At 42.4% G+C, this 17,040-nt stretch overlaps 1 protein-coding gene across 1 annotated transcript in view; it reads left to right on the forward strand.

The window, feature by feature from the left end:
• PTPRG (protein tyrosine phosphatase receptor type G) overlaps positions 1–17,040 on the forward strand; it is a 392,251-nt gene that overhangs the window by 337,791 nt on the left and 37,420 nt on the right. Inside the window, exon 14 of the mRNA XM_039734146.1 lies at positions 11,274–11,365. Within this exon, the coding sequence (XP_039590080.1) occupies positions 11,274–11,365 (92 nt within the window). The remainder of the gene's footprint in view (positions 1–11,273; positions 11,366–17,040) is intronic.

The following is a 17,040-nucleotide window of genomic DNA, read 5'->3' on the forward strand; positions in this document are numbered from 1 at the left end:
ATTTTGTATTGTTTTCATCTGGCAGATGGAGTTGCAGAAGCTGCTATAGCAAGAGTTTGTTTGTGGCATTTCAGACAACCTGGGTATTGTGTGAAATTGGCTTAGCAAGCCTCTAAAAGGAGGGTGCAGAATGTAAAGTGAGGGTGTAGGAGTGATAGCCAGGGCAGTGCTTCCAGGCTGATAGAGAAGCATGTGGGAAGAAAAAAAAAAAAAACCAAAAAAAAAAACAAGGAGCAAGTCAATTTATCCATTCTGTCAAAATGGCTATGATCAGCCAGGAGGCAAATGAATAAACGGATCAACAAGTATTTCACACTTGTGTGTTCTCGACAGGAAATCACAGATCTGAAACCAAATGTCTGGGACAAAACTACCAGAAATAGTGGCAAAATACTCTGCTGTTTAGTCTGCATTTTCAATGTTTTTAGCTCACAAAAGTCCTTGAATTAAAGCACTAGAATAAAGCAGGAACTTGTTACTACATTTCCCAGATATGAGCAGAGATGAAAATATTTGGAGTGGGTCTAACAGCAGGACCTCATTCCCCACTGGAATCTCCCTTTGCTGCACATCTGGGTGTGTCTGGCGGCCATGGTGATGGCTCCTGTCTTTTCTTCTCCCAAGCTCACAGGCTGATGGCAGCCAAAGCACCACCAAAGATCACATCTGAACACAGAAATGAAATGCATAAATATAGCAGGAGGAAAATGGATGTGGATTGCTAGAGGTGCCAGAGCTGAACAGCTCACCTGGGAGCAGACATCTCCTACATTCCTCCAGGACACTGTGTCTGCCAGAGCAGCCCCAGCCCTTCATGAGCTTCAAGAAAAGGAAATGCAGAGCCAAGAGCTTGTGTTTAATTACATATCTGCTTCTGAGCAAGTGTCTCGTGCATCCAGGCACATTTGTTCGTGTTTTAAGAAACACATTTTTCCTAAGATGTGAACTGCAGTTCTTGTGGGGCTTTTTTCTCCTTTTCCCCAGTCCCATATTTATCAACATTGAAAGGTTATCAAGCACTTAGTAAAAGATAGGTTTAAGATTTAGAAGTAGTGCAAATAAAGAGAACAGTCCATAAGTAGAAAATACATTAAACTGTACCTGGTGTTAAGGACTCTAATAATTAACACAGGTTGAGTGAATTTCTCCTGTTTTGCTTATCTGCAATGAACTTTTGTCCTGAATCAAAATGTTCTGCTCCTGTTAGGTTAGTAGCACTTTCTACACAGGGATCAAGACAAGAAGAGGGCAATGTTTTATTTGCCTCAGTGTGTGCTTAGTGCAAAAGAGTTTGTCATGAGGATGAAACCAGTTTCTAGTTTTCTGTTTCTAATTTTCAAAATAATTTCAACTTAGTTTTTTTAAAAGGAAAATCTCTTCTATATCTGTTACTTTATGATTTTTCAATTCTTGGCTCTTCTGTGTAATAATTAGAAGCCTGCTAATAGCCATTGTGGTTACTCTTCTGGCATGCCTCATGCTTTGAGTAATAAATGTGTATTTCCTTGGTACTGAAATTCAAGAAGCTTTGAATGGGTTATAGGCCTGAAATTTCCAATATGTCCTTTTCTTAATGAATATTTAGAAAAAGGAACTCTTCCTCTCTTTATTTCATGCACTCTCAGAACCATGCTTCCAGTTCCCTCTGCCTCATGGTGTAGTGGATTCTACCTCTGTTACTTGCTTATAGTATTTCTAGAATTTTTCTTATGGCTTATGTGGTCTGTGGAAGTGGTAGCTTAAAACATACATTGTTTATTTCCTCAGCTTCTTTATTATGCCCATGTATGCTTGTACTCATTTGAAAGCAAACCAAGTCAGAACTACAGTTTCATAGGAAAATTAAAATAAAAGCAGAAAACACTGTCTTAAACTGACAGAGTCAGGATAGAACCTGACATCCTGATGGTCAGGGTGGTGGCAGCAGTCTGATTAAATGGTGGCTGCAGTCCTGTTGAAGGGATAGATGTGGTTCTGTTGAAGTGCTGATCCTGTAGAAGGGTCAGGTCTTCCTCTGAAAGTCCGTGGTGGTTATGTAGCTCTTGTCCTCTGGGAATTCTGTAGGGAGTTCTGCTCATGCTGTTCCCAATCTCACATTATACCCAGGTAGAAATGCTTGGTTCTTCCCACTGGCAGAGCATTTCACAATGGGATGATGTAATTTTTTTGAGTAATTCAATAAGATCTTGATTGCCCATTAAGAGAAGACATCCCTCAGAGGGAGCTATCAGGGATGAGTCATGGAAGGGATAAAGAACACTGCCCCACCTGCTTTTAAGGGCTTATGGAGATGGTGATAGAATACATACTTTTGATTACATCTTACATTGTAACCTAAGACAATGCTTAATGCTGCTGTCTGATTTTTTGGAATTAATAAGATTTTTCTTGTTGTCTAATTATCTTGGCTTTTTTTATGCTGTTGTTGTTCCTATTTATCTTGTAGAACATTCTCGCAGAAAATACAGTAGTTTAAGGCAGATGCTACTGGAAGGGTTCTGCTGATGTGGGGACTTTTCATTGTGATATGTTAATTGATGTGGGTCTGTGGTGGCTGACTAAAGGAGCCCAGTGGGGATGTTCACACCACGCTAGCTGCCTGATTTAACCAGAAACCACTTCAGCAAATGCTGCTGTGCTGCACAGCTCTGTTAGTGCAGAGCTGTGCCCAAGGTGGGGAGCCCACACACAAGGAGTGCTGCAGCAGTGGAAGCTCTCAGTACCTGCGTGTCTCCCTGGCATCAGGGAGAGGTCCCTGGGTCTCACTGGGGTCTCTCCAGAGTGAGGTAGGGATGTGTTCCTCATACTGTAGCACAATACGCAGCATGCTAACTCTCAGTGGTCTGGCTCAGTGGTTGGCAGTGTACTGCCCTGATATTTGTGTTTCCTTGTCACATTTGTTAACCTTTGAATGCAAGAAACTCATTAAAGCAATTCCTCAGACACACACTCCAGGCTTCCCCAGAGCTCTCCACTCAGGTGCTGATTAGCATCAGCAACTGCAAGAAGCAAATCTCCAAATGGGTTGATTGATAGTGAGATTAATGAGCCTCAAGATTTCTGTCCAGGTTTATTATTGGGAGGCTTACAAATCTTTGTTTTCAGTGAGATGGGTGGGGAGGAAGGACCAGCTGGCTGCCACCCAGTCTGTCTGTATTAGTGTGATGAGGTGATGGACATGGCCCTGTTAGAGCACCAGCACTAAGCAGTGTATTTTCAGTGTTCCTATTATCTACCAGGTACTAAATTATTTGCTCTTCTGCTCTTGGTGCCAGCTGCTCTTTTCTTTTCCTTTGTGCTGTGCTTCCAAAGGTGTAATGCCATTTCTAATTGTGTTCTAAACAGAGTTAACAGAGAGACCATGAAATTTTTGAAGTAGCCATTTCTTTTTGAAGTGGCCAGTAAAAAAAGCCCACCCTCCAAATACTCAGTGATTAAGAGAGAAAGGAAATAATCACTCTTTTAATATTTATCTTGGCCCCAGATAAGCTAAATATGAATTATGTCCAGCAGTGTTGGGAATTTTTCCTAGTTCTCCCATGCAGTTTTAGTCCAGGTGCACAGGGACACATGTGTTGAGAAAGATGAAGCTTCCCACTGAGTATTTCATTACATTTAACAAACTGGCATTTCTGCCTGAAGATGGGCAGGGACATCAGAACTGAGGAACAAGCTGTGCTTAAATTTTTACAAGACTTTTGTGTTAGATTCCAGGCTGAGCCTTGGGTTACCTAACGTATCTGTCAGTTGAATGTCCTGATGTCCCATTTGGAGGAAGAAAAGAATATTTTTTTTTTTGTAAAGGCAATAGCAGAACTCTTTTGAGTAATTAGGCAGGAGTAATGAGGGACATTTATGTGAATATTCTGAAGAGACACTGCTGTCTCTCTATTTCTGTTGTACAGTCCTAGGCTGGATCATCTCTGTTTTGCTTCTCTTGTAACACTGTGTCCAATCCAGAGGAATTATACTTCGCATTTAAAATTACTTGCATTTTAATGTCCCAGCGTGTGACCCTGGTTTTATTCATTCTTTTCCTAACATTCATCATCCCAAATGGAATTCATGTCCTGAAATGAGAGTATCAAGTATACCAAATTTTGAGATCTTGGAGGTGCTACTAAGAGCACCTCTCTAGTAAGAGGCAATCTTCATTGATTGCTGTGGCTCTTGTGATTATGGAACAGCTCTTCACTTGTTTAAATCCAGCTTTCTTTTGTGAGAAAGTTTTAAGGCTCCTTTTTAATATTACATGATGTTTTGGGCATTGGAAGCACACATTTTATAGGAAGTGCCTGAGGTATTATTTGATTGGAAAGGGCATGTCTTTGTTTTCCTCTGTAATTTTCAAGCCTTTGTTATGAATGTTGCATTACATAAACACTTGGCTCAGGGAGAAGAAAATTAATATGGTCAGGCTTTCCTTTGGTTTTTAAAGCTGTGCCTAATTTTAAACCATTTTAAGATACCACCTAGAGGTATGTCTACCCGATTTTTGCCTGAAGACATGAAAGTTCTGAGTGGTAATACAGATAACCAAGGAGCTTGTTCTCTTGCAGTAGAAAATAGTGATGAGTAAACCCATTCAGTCATCTGTAAAATTGCTGAGTGTGTCCAAGGCAGATGTTGTGGGTATTGATTAAAGCAGGAGCTGAAGGTTTGGTGCCTCTGGCCCTGTCAGAGGTCACCAGGAGAGTAATTAGCTACCAAGTGTCACAGGGCCAAGTGGCCTCACAAATAAGGTTTCACCATTGCCTTTGCTGTTCTCCAGGGACACCAGGGTGATGGGACAAGGAAGCGTGGAAAACGTTTGTGCTGAGTTAAACTAAGACTTAACCACATGATTTGCAATTAAAGAGCTTTCTAAGTGCATTTCTGCACTGGCCACCTGGGTGCTCTCTGGATGTGCAGCTGATGAAGGGGGAGGACATGCAGGCAGCCCATCTGGGAGTGTTGTAATTTCTTAACTGTTTAATTATTTTAATACCCTAAAAATCAAGATGTCTCACATAATACCTGAGTTCAGTGCTGTATGTGATATAAATGGGTGTCTGGGCCCTGGTGCAGGATAGGATCTCAGAGGATTGGGAGAAGAGGATTTTTAATTTTGTGGAGAGCTGTGTAGTCAGCTGGCAAATTTAGGCCATAAATATTAAATTAGCTGTCGTTTTGTGTCAGAAATCCCTAGTCTTGTTTGCAGATTAGTTTTTCAACTGGACTGTTTTAGTAGTGGTGCGTTCTTCAGCACAAATACTGTCTCTAAGTTTTGTCCACCTTCTCTTTTTTTGTCTTTCCACCTGCTGTTTCCTAGCCTTTTTCCTGTGTTTATTTCCCTACAATACTACAGAATATTGTGGTTGGACAGGTGATTAGCATTTGGAGACTCTTGTGGATCTGTGTGGGTCAACTCCCTAATGTGAAAAAGCACTTCTCCTTCCCCTGAAACAGAGTCTACTTTTCACTGCTCTGTCTAGGACAGCATGCCAGGGGCTTGGCATGCCATGCACTTCTGGAACTACCCATTACCATCCAGACCTCTCCAGGTTACCATATCTGGGTGATACTTAACACTGCTCAAGAATATTTCAGGCAGAAACTGCTTTGTGGGGAGAAGGCAAATGGTCTTCAGGAGGGATCTGCTGGAAAATCAGCATTACTGTAAGGAAATTTTCCTCCTTTATCAGCTATCCTTTATTCTCCTGGTTTTTATGCATTCCTGCTTTGTACATCCTCCAGCAGCTCCAGTTTGGTCAGCATTCAGTGCCACTGCTCCAGCATGGCACAGGTTCTTTTATAACTTGGCTTTTGAATTCTGGTCATTAAGTATTAAGACCTGTGACAGAAAATAACTGTAGAAAATTAGACCAATATAAGCTGTTTTCTGGCCAAAAATAATAAATGCACATGTCTCTCTGATACAATGAATGTAATATCACTGCTCCATGCTGGTCACTTATTCATATTCATAAGATCAGTGGTTTTCATGTGGTTTTCTCTCCTCTTTTTCTTCTTAACGCTTGAGTCAGTTTTATTGCTCATAAAAATCAGTGACTGATGACCCCAGCTAGAGCAGTGCAGACTGCAGACAGCTGTTGTCCAGGCTCCCATCCACTGCTCTGCTGGTGACATGGTCATGATTTGCAGCACTTCTGTTGTTCTGAAGTCTGTGCTCTTTTCTGAGGAGTCATTGCCAATTCTGACAGTGACAAATGCTTGCCAAGGAATAGTGAAGCTAGTTTAAAGTGCAGAGCCATGTGTTACTAGTACACTTGACTGCATACATACTCTGGTTCTGGTGCCAGCAGAAACCAATCTTAATTGTGTCTCCTGAAAAACATGCAAAACAGTTCAATGGGAATCTGAAGCAGCTTTTCTTCTATTCAAAGTGAGAATGAATGTACAGAGGTAGTGAAAGGGGGTTGTTTCCTGTCTTTACATCCTTGTTTAGGAGTTAGTTGCAGACACCCCCATGACGGAGGAGCATGGGGAATGAATGCCTGTATCCAGGTTGCATTTGGTAAAGACTAAGCCATGTCCTGTGCAGCCTGGTTTAGAGGTCCCTTACAGATCCTAGTCTGACTCCTATTCCATCTTCCCTGTTCTTCCCACCAGCTAGAAACTCTGTGTAAAAGTAGGATGGCCACAGGGACTATTGGCCTCTTTGTTAACAAATGAATATTCTGCAGAGGTTCTGTCTGTGGGAGGCTGTTTCTGGATGAAGGGTGCCTGAAGGACAAGATTTGCCCTGCTCTGACAGTAGTGAATAGGCCTGCAGGACCCTTTCAAGCATTTGCCCCCAAACTGGCCATGCTTTAGCAGGTAATGACCCAGGAAGAGAGCCTAGAGCTCCTAGATGCTAATACAAAAATAAAGTAATATAAATCTGTCTGGCCTTGGAGAGGAAATGCACACTGCTTTTTGGCCTTGAAGAGGGAATACACACCAGCCAACATCAACACCTGGAAAAAGAAGAAGTGAACAAGGAGCAATGAATGTGCTGGTAGCTTCAGTGTAAGGCAGGGGTGATGCTCTTGGGTATCCTCAGAATGTGAAACATTCCCCTTTGGTTTTTCCTGTCTTCAGCCACTGCCCTGGTGGCTCCAGCCAGCCACTGCAGAGGCAATTGTTTGTTCCTCACCATAATCCTGGCTCCTGCTCTCCCTGCCCTGGCTGCCCCAGAGCTCACAGATCCTGCCTGTCATCACAGATCAGGGGATGCTGCCTGTGCTAGCTCCAGCACAGAGGAGTAAAGGCCAGGCAGTGCCCTTGGAGCAATTCCCAGCACTCCCATTGTCTGTGGCTGAGCTGTGTTTGCATTAACTCTGAGGCACTGCCTTCTACACAAAAATGAAATGCATCCATACTTTCAGGCCATTATGTGAGCTAGTTCTCCCTCTTGCTATTAGAGGAGTATAAGGGAGAAGCTGCTTGAGCTTCAGTAACTAATAACCAAGGAAACCTGTTTGGAGTGTCAAAATCTCACAAGGCATCTCTTCTTATACAGAAGTTAATCTGGTATTTTGCTCAGCAGAGATACAACAAGCATTTAACCCAGCTAATCAGGACCATCTTTTTGCATATTTTAATGTTTTCATCTTAGTAATAAGGTGCTGCTGCTCTGGAGTTTGCTTTCTGTTAGTTGGCTTTAGTAACTCATAGCCAGCATCTCTGCAAAAAGATTCTGGGCAGGGGGATGTTCTCCCTCCCATTGTCTTTGCATTCCAGACCCTGCCTCTGCTGCTTCTCTGGGGAGATGCTAATCTTGCAGTGTTTTACTTCTGCATTTGGGTCCATATGTGACAACTGTGTGTCTGATCACCACAATCTCGCACAGTTATTGTACCCCAGGGAAAGAGAGCCACAAAAGCATATGGGGCTAGAGAAATTGGTGTGCTTCACTGCTCACGGGCATATTTCAGAGACAGCAGACTCTTTGGTATTTCACAGAAAAGATATGGCTCCCCAAAATCTTTTAGAAGTGAATCAAGGTTGTGATTTGTTTTTCTCAACCAGTGCTGCAGAAATGCAATAATTATTCTAAAATTAGTGTTTCAGTTATTAAGATTTTAATAATACTTTGTGCCATGACAAATTCCAATTGTGCATTCACTATGGACTGCTTCTATTAGAAAAAAAGGCCTGTTATTTATTTTCTGCTGATAGTGTTGGTTTCCTGAGCAAATGGGCATGGATATGCAAACGCCTGCCCATGTGTTTTTTAACACACTGGGGTTAAAAGTTACAGACTGTTGTTCTTATATGAAAGTAGGTGTAGATGTGCACTTTGTCTAGCCCTGCATCCACTCCCCTCTCTCCTCTCTCCGGTGGCTCGAAACAAGCAATTTCCTGCTCTCATCCTTTTCCTTTATCCAGCCCTCCCCATGTACACACTCAGATTTACTGCAGCCTCTTGTAGCCTTAGCAACTGCTGCCACTTAAGGTTTGTATCTGGAGGAAAAGGTAATGGGGAGGGGAAATGCCAAGGGATAGAAAGGAGCATCCTAAACTGGAGGAGGAGGCAAATACTGAATTGTGTGAAATGCCTCTCAGTACCCTTGATGGCAGCTATCAGTATTTATTACTATAAACCAGTTTCCAAAAGGCTCCACTTGGTGCCAGGTGTTTTCTTACTCAGGAAGAATGGACATTATCCAAACTGGAGTCATCTGCCTGGCACCCTGAGATGTGTTCCCTCCTAGAGCTGCACAGAGGAAAGATACCAGAATGGGAAATAAATCCAGTAATCAGAACTTGCTGGAAAATTCAGTCATTCATTCAGAATTTGTTAAACCCATAAAAGATCTTTTAAATATCTGAAACAAGAAGGAGTCACTGGGACAGAGATGCAGTGGCCTCTGTGCAGTAAGCTCAGCTGTAGAGGCTAACCTTAGAATATTTACAGCTATTATGAACAAGTGGAGGGAAAATAAAAAGTTTGAGAGACATGTCTTCACATAACGTGCCAGTATGCAGTATTGTAAAGTAATGAAAGTGCTGCATTACATCTGCATATTAGACAAGAGTGTGATGTTTGTAACTTGAGAAAACCTTCAGTCAAAGTCTAAGGTGTCTGTCTTTGCAAAAGAGCTGCAGAAAATCTTCCAGGACTAAAATGTAGACATTTTAATTGCGTTAATGATTGTAGCAAACTTTACTATGTGAAATATTAATTCAATATATTTTAATCCAACATTGTGCTCAGCAGAGTTGTGCTGGGCTAGGTATTCAGCTATTGCCATCATGGCCTTAAAATATTACACAGTGTGATTAACTGACACGTTTACATGTTTTGAGGCTATTAAGAAAAAGCCATCTTATGACTGTGCATAAAAACCTTAATGCCAGCCTTTCAGAGCCTCTGAGAGTATAAAATAACAAATTAACCAAAAAAATTGCTTTTCTTCAATATCATCAGCTTAAAAAAATCCTGTAAATCCCTGCATAAAGGTCTGTCTTTTTATCAAACACCTTTTTAAGGCCTTCATTACCAGGAGAAGCCATTCAAGGATTTCTGTAGTATTGACTCAAGGGAAAGAGCCCCAAATACATCAAAATCAGGAACATTTTGCCTGTTTCATATTCATAGTTTCTTCTTTATGTGTGACTGATTTATTCCACTGCGTGCCCCCAGGGTGTTCATTGTCCAAAATAAAGGCTGCCAAAAAAAATGAGAACAGGGAGCAAGTGGTGAGGCGGGGGGAGTTCATCCCATGTTTTTAAATGCTGTGAGACTACTGCACATCTTGCATCCTCGTGTGTAAATTCACCTTATGGTGTTTCTTAACAGAAGTATACTCACTAAATGTATAACTTCAGCAGAATACAAGCCATCATGCCTGAAAATAGAAAGCTGCTCCCAGACAGTGACTCCATGCTGTGAAATCCACTCTCTCCTGTATTGTCTTAAGTTGTACTTGTGCTGCCATAGCTTGTGCTTGCATTACAAAGCACTGTGCCTGTGCATTAGAAAGTACAGATGCATGGAAAGCAAGCACCTGTGATAATTTAGATCCTGGTTTCACCTAAGAGAGTGGTTTGGTTTTCAGTGGCATTTTTTCTCCCTGGCACGTATGGATGTTGGAAACAAAGGCACCACAAATGACTTTGCTCTGACGATGGGCTCTGCATGGAGAGCACAAAGCCTGAGTTGCAGAGCAGCAAACTGCAGGAACTGCAAGCAGCAGCCTGGAAGCCACATGTGCAAATACCTTTGAGCAAGGGAACCTGCAACTTGGCAAAGGCACAGTTCACCAGGCCCCCACAAACTTTGCCCAGGTGTTGAGGAGCAGTTGAAGGGTGACAGTGAGGGGGATCTTTCTGCACTGGGGAGCTGTTGTTTAGCGCCTCGACAGATGAGAGCAGACCCTTCTCCTGCCACAATAGCTGCTCACACCAAGCAAGACTCATTAAATATTCAGTTCCAGCCTCAAGCAGCTCATTAAGTCAGCAATGAGCAGTGACGCTGGCGTTGGAAAACCCTGCCTCAGTTAACATCACCATGCAGAGTCTCCCTGGATCTCTTGATGTTATTCTACTCAGTACCTTTTCTGTGATGACCAGCTTGTGCTCTCTGCTTTGCATTAAATACAGGTAAAAAAGAGTCAGGTGGATTTAAGTTCTGCTCTTCATTGTAGGCCTTTTTAGAGAGGAGTCCTGGGGCCCAAGGGAAGTGTCTATGGGATTTTTGTGTACCAGCATATGTAATACAAGTTAGCAGCAGGAGGATGGGATGAAGGTTATATGGCATTAGTGTTAAAAAGCAAACAAACAAAAAACCTTAATGTTTGAAAGATAGCTTTCATGGCAGAACAACATGATATGAAGCAGTTACAGATGCTGTGGTGGTTGTTACACTACAGAAACTTTTAAAGTAAGTGTATTTTCCCTGGAAATTGAGTGTACTAGGTGGATTTGGGTTTGAATTGTGTGCTGAATGTGTTTCTTGTGTGCAGAATTCCTTTCTGAATGATGTATTTGAAACCTGTTTTGCAGCCACTAACTTTTATTATTATAATTTCATATTCAATAGTACTTAGCAATAATGTATAGAGGCATTTATGATGGGTGGAAGTCATATGTCAGTGAATTAGAGCACATCAGAATCTGGAATAAGAATTGTAATTGTAGAAAACAAACATGTTTTCGTGTATCAATGTTTTAAAATTATAACATCTGAAAGTGTGGAACAGAAATGGAGAAACAGAACATATGCAAAAGTTTTTTCAGAGAGCAGTTTTTCATACCCTGAATCTATTATTTTTTTTCTTTAACAGAAAGTGTTTTCAGACTGCTCATTTCTATGTGGAGGACAGCAGTTCCCCCCGTGTGGTCCCCAATGAAAGTATTCCCATTATACCTATTCCAGGTAAGAATGGCTTAATCTCCTGTATTTGTGCTACTTGGAGTCTGGATTAATTACATAAAGCAGGGAAGGTTGTGCTTGTGATAAATCATGGGGTTTTGGTAGAAATTTGTTCTATCGGTGCTGCTTCATTTAATTTAATGTGCTTTGTAATGGGGCTCCGAGTGCCAATGCTGTATTTTTCCGTAGACACCTCTCCCACTTAGTTTTAATAGAAATTTCAGAATAACCTTTGCAAAATGTCAAAAACATGAGTAACAACTCTTGAAAACACTGAGACGTTGCATCCAGGGTGAAACCAGCTGCTGCAGCAGGGCAGGTTGCAGGGGAGTTCCACTGCTCTCTCGAGACTGGGGGCCTTGCCCCCACTTTCACCGTGTGTAGAGGTGGAATCTGGGGCTCTCAGAAAGGACAGTGAGACACAGGGATAAGCAAACAACCTCAAAGTCCAAAGCCATCTGTTAATTTGGTATTAATAAAGTTACCAAAGGTCAAATTCTCCTCTCAGCTATAGTGAGAGTTATGCTGGGAGCAGAGTATAGTGCTGTGTTCTCTTCATGAGGCATTTCCCTGGGGAATTATTAAGTGCAGGATGCAGCTGCCATGAAGCTGTGATGACAGAGAGCAGCTTGGTGTTACCGTGGCCTTTGCAGCCGCTGCCTTGTTTGATGATGGTCAGTCTCACAGGCAGAATTAAGGTACCAAAAATGTTATATTTACCTCAGTCTGTCAAAGGCTCGTACTTGTTTTTTGAAGGTGTTTTAAATTTCCTTGTCATATTCTGTATCTGCATCATCAATCTGGGATTAAATCTGTAGCTAATTAGGTTCATTTTACAAAAAAAACATTCAGAGCTTTTTCTGAGACACTGAGGAAACTTGCTTCCTAGCAAAGTGAGAGTCCAGTTATATTTTCCTTGATTTTATTCAGTAGACATGTGTGACTTATTTCTAGAAAGAGTCTTTCAAAGTACCCATGGGAACTAGTAGAAAAGGTCAGCTATTACATTCCTGCAGAAAGTGTTAGGCAGTTTGCCTTGCAGTCTGATGCTGTACCACTTAAAATAAAGAAAACGTGCTATTGTCCCCTCTCCTTTCTATTGGAAACTAAAATGCATGTCCTGGCCACCTCACATCCTTAGCAAGAAGTCATTCTTCTTTGAGGTAAAGGAGGTGACAGGTTTTAATCTTAGACAACCAGTGATTATTTTTCACAGAAATACTTAAATAGGTGGAGGACCCCATTCTTCCTACCCTGAAACCAAGAGGAACAAATGCCTGTTGGGACTGCATGTGGCAGTCAGTTCAATGGTCCTACCATGCCTGCTCTCCTGTGGTACCTCCTTGGAGCTTCTGGGGAAGGGCAGGCTGGAGTAAGCTGGACTCTGGTACAGCATAAACCATGGGGATTACGTCTACAAGGCACTGGAAGGAGGCAAATTCTCCCTTCAGACAAAAATCTCTTTGGCCAATGTGTACTATTTTTTCTGTAACTGAGACAGTTTTTTTCTTAGATATAAGAAACCAGCAGAAAGCTCCATCTTCTCATGCTGCAGTGTGGGTTGTTGAGACAGTGGTTCTTCCCTGTTGCACAGAGATGTTTTGATGGTCAGTCCATTAAGACTGGAGTGCATTCATATGAATTGTAGTGTAGGCTGAGGAAGTTCCATTAAAACCATGCAAGCAGCATGTACTGTCAGGGCAGCACGTGCACCAGTGCTTCTCCAGCAGCCATTCTGGCACACAGCAGAAAGTGACTGGGAGCAGAACATTGTCTTTGGGGACATTTCCCATGAGTAGAGTAAGCCAGGCTGTGAGACCACAGCAGCTTTGTGATGCTACTGTCACTGCAGTGCTCCCTGTGGTGTGCTCAGACTCTAATGCTGAGAAAGAGCTGCTCACCCCTGATAAGGGGCACTGCAGATTAAGGCATCCCCTGAGCAAATGCTGGAGGACACCTTGAGCAGCTTTGTAGTTAAAAATCTACAAGGATTCCTGATGATCCTTAAGGGACATCAAGAACTGGGCCTTAGAGGTCGGTTTAGTCTAGTTGGTCACAAGAGTGAATCCAACCCTTGAATTCCGAATCTAATGACAACATTTTTGTGGATATAATGGATATAGAGAAACATCTGCGTACAGACATCCAAATGGAGATTCAACTTAATCTGAAGTTGAATCATGCCCAGAAAACCTTAAAAGAGAATGAACTGGTGAATTTGAAGATCTTAACACCGACATTAAAGATATTTAGGCCACCAAAAGCCAAATCACCCTCTGTAAGTGCCTCCCTCTGTGTGTATTACCTATTACCTGTACAGGGATAATAGTTAATACATGGATACTTTCAGCCACGAGGCTCAAGTTAGTAGATAAAAATTCCAGCTATGTTGGCTTTTTCCAAATATGGGAGATACTGCCTTGAAAGATGTTGAAGCTCTCGGAGGCATTTGCCTTGTTTGGAGGTGTAGAAGTGGGCTGCTTTCCCCCATATACCTGTTGCTAGATGACATTCTTCCCTGACGTCAGCTGCTGCTCCCACATAGACAGCCCACTGAAATGCCTTAAGAACATGAAATGACAAAATTCTCCTTTAAACTGATGGCATCTGATGAAATTACAAGCCTCTGAACTTTTCCTCTGGAAGTTGCCGCAGGGTGTGAGAAAGTCTTACTTGCCATGTTGATACTAGAAGCAAAATGTAAGTGGTATTTTCACAGAAACAAGATTTTTAAAATAACCTTGTTAGGTTGTGAAACCCCATCTTTACAAGAGGAATTTGCCTAGGTCCCTGTGGGACTGTGCCTCTACCTCCTCCAGTTCAGTGGACCAACTTCCACCCTTGGATAAGAGCAAGCAGCCACACTGATGGCAGTTTAGAGCAGCGTGGCTGAAGATGTCCAGCAGGTTTGCCAAGACCCATCTCAGCCCACAGTGAGGTTCTGGGCAGAGGGAACTGAGTGGGTCTGGGTTGGCTGGTGCTGCCCAGGTGTGGGTGGCTCTGCCACATGCCTGGGAGCCAGGCACAGTGAGGTCCTGACACAGCTTGAGGTTTCAGAAGAGCACTGGTGTCTCTGTGTGCCACTCTCTGCTCCGTGACGTGTTGGCACAATCAGAGGTAGCGAGGCACAGTGAGGTCCTGACACAGCTTGAGGTTTCAGAAGAGCACTGGTGTGCCACTCTCTGCTCCGTCACGTGTTGGCACAATCAGAGGTAGCATTGGTGTTTATTTCTGCACGATGTCCTGCTCTTGTTTATGCAAACCCTCTGTTTTCTCAGGTATATGAGCTCTAAATCAGACTGCCAGCTACCTACTATAGGCACACAGTTCAGCCTTTCAGGTGTGACATCTAAAAAGTCTTCTTGCAGAGGAATAATTTTATCCATTTTCTATTTCACTTCCCTTGGCTACATACTTAATTATTGTGCAGGAAGCCACATTGCCCATAGGTGTGTGCCTATCTGCAAATTCTCTCTGAGATCCAAATCATTATCATTATTCATAATTATCTGCACTGCTTGATCTAGAGAAACACAGGACAAAGGAGTTATCATTATCTGAGTCACCCACTGGATATTACATCTGAGGTATGAATCTCAACTCACATAAGCCTTGCACCTAACAGTTATGCATCTGTAATCAATGGCAGATTTCTGAAAACTCCCCTGCCATTCTGCCCAACAAAATTAATTCTCTGTATCTTCTCTCTCTGTCTCCACGCCCAGGTAATTTTAGCTTGGATCTCTTCTATAAAACATTTGCTCTTTGCAGGATCTCATTCAGCGAAGCTGCTCCTTCATCTGTTTGTTTGGTCTTCCTATTGCTGGGTCACTATCTGACTGACTTTCTGGATCTTTCTGGACTTGATCCTTTCCAGTAGAGTCAGGAGAGTAACAATAGCAGCATCAGACCTGCAGACCCAGTGTGTTTTGCAACTGTGAAGCCAAAATGCATCCCTTAGCAGTTCTCCTTTCTTCTCCTAGCAAGACCTGCTCCTCAACAGTACTGCAGAAGTGCAGCTCTGTGCAACTTACATGATACCAAACAGTGACATGAATAAAAACTCTACTTCTAACCTCCTCCTCTCCTTTGTGTCAGAGTTTTCCTGCTCTTGGGTGTAGCATTGTTCTGGATCTTTACTGCTTCCTTGCCCAGCCTTGCCCAGCTGTCAGTAAGACCTGAGGTGAGATCAGTACAGAGGTACTTGAGGCTAGACCTGATGGGAAAGCTCAAAACTCTGTATAGTATTGACCACTGTCCAGACAAGTACAGATCATAAAGAACAAAACAGCTGGCCAATGCAGCTGATACATTTACCATATTTTCCAGAAATATTTAACATCTTATATTTTCAGTATAAGTAAAATTTCTCAGAGGTGATGCAAATCATTTCAGCTGTGTCTAGACTACAAGAGTTAAGAAACATTTCCCAGTTGCCAGATAATGGTATGTTCAGTTTTAAGTTTAAATGACAGTAAATTAATTTTTAACTTGTCATGGAGTTTATTAATAATGTATTTTTAAAATCTAGTGGCAAAATCTGATGGAGGAATACTCATGATTCTTGAAGAATATCTCAGTATGGGTGTACAAGTCCAGGAAATAGAGAAATAGCAATGAAAAGTTGCTTTACCACCTCACACCCACCAGGGGATGAAGGCCAGGGCACCCATGACCCTCTTTCATTTCCCTCTGTCTCTTCATGGTTACAAGGAGTCCCATCATGAGTCCATCTTATTAATTCTTAGCTCTTCAATAACTTGAATAGTGCCTTGAACCTTTCCTGACAAATGTCAGGGATCAGACTTGATGTGTTTTTTACAGGCTCAGCTGCTGTGTTCTGGTAGCATCCACCCTTTGACAAACTGTTTCTGTTAGCAGACAGTAATGAGTATCTCATTTGACAAGGAAACTGCAGGTTCCCAGCACAGGTATCTCACTGCTGTCTGCTGAGGTGTGGCTGTCTCGAGCTGCATCCCCAGAGCTGAAGAGCAGAGCCCAGGGTGCATCTGTGACAGTGACAGTGCACTGAGCACAGTGAGCCTTGGGAGGTACAGGAATTGCAGCCCAGGGCTTCTCTCTCAAGGGCATGAAGCTCTTCACTGAGCACACAGGTGGTGCTCTTCATTCAGCTGCTTAAGACTTTTATTTCTGCTCTCTGCTCCCTGTGGATTTATGTTCCAGCACCATATTGTGAATTGTACCTATCTTCAGCTTCAATTAAATTCATGAACGCAATATGGCAAACACAGCCGTCCTCTGAAGCCAAGAAAACATCAAGGTATTTTAGGGAACAGTCACCTTCCTTTTACTCTGGTACCAACCCTGCTCCTGCAGTAGAACACTGTAGAATTTATGGTATGATATCTAGTTGTGGTTCTCCTCGTGGAGGCTTCAGGGGTTGGCTACAACACAAAAGAATGTGGTTTTGTGGCGGCCATGTGAAATGCAAATAGATCCTTTTCTGAGAGCTGTTACACTGGGAGGCAGAGCCCTGGAGTTGGATCTTCATGGGCTTAAATGTAAGGCTTCTGTGTAATTCATGGCAGGACTAGGACCTGAAGATGGAAATGTGTGCAATTAAAATGGTGTTCCTTAGCTGGCAATACTAAATAAGATCATGTTTAATATCTGGGCTAAGGGAAAATTCACATTATTTCATTCTCTTGGACTGAAAT

The sequence above is a fragment of the Passer montanus genome, unplaced genomic scaffold (genome assembly GCF_014805655.1).
Source record: "Passer montanus isolate IOZ18808 unplaced genomic scaffold, ASM1480565v1 scaffold9, whole genome shotgun sequence".
NCBI classification, from domain to species: Eukaryota; Metazoa; Chordata; class Aves; order Passeriformes; family Passeridae; genus Passer; species Passer montanus.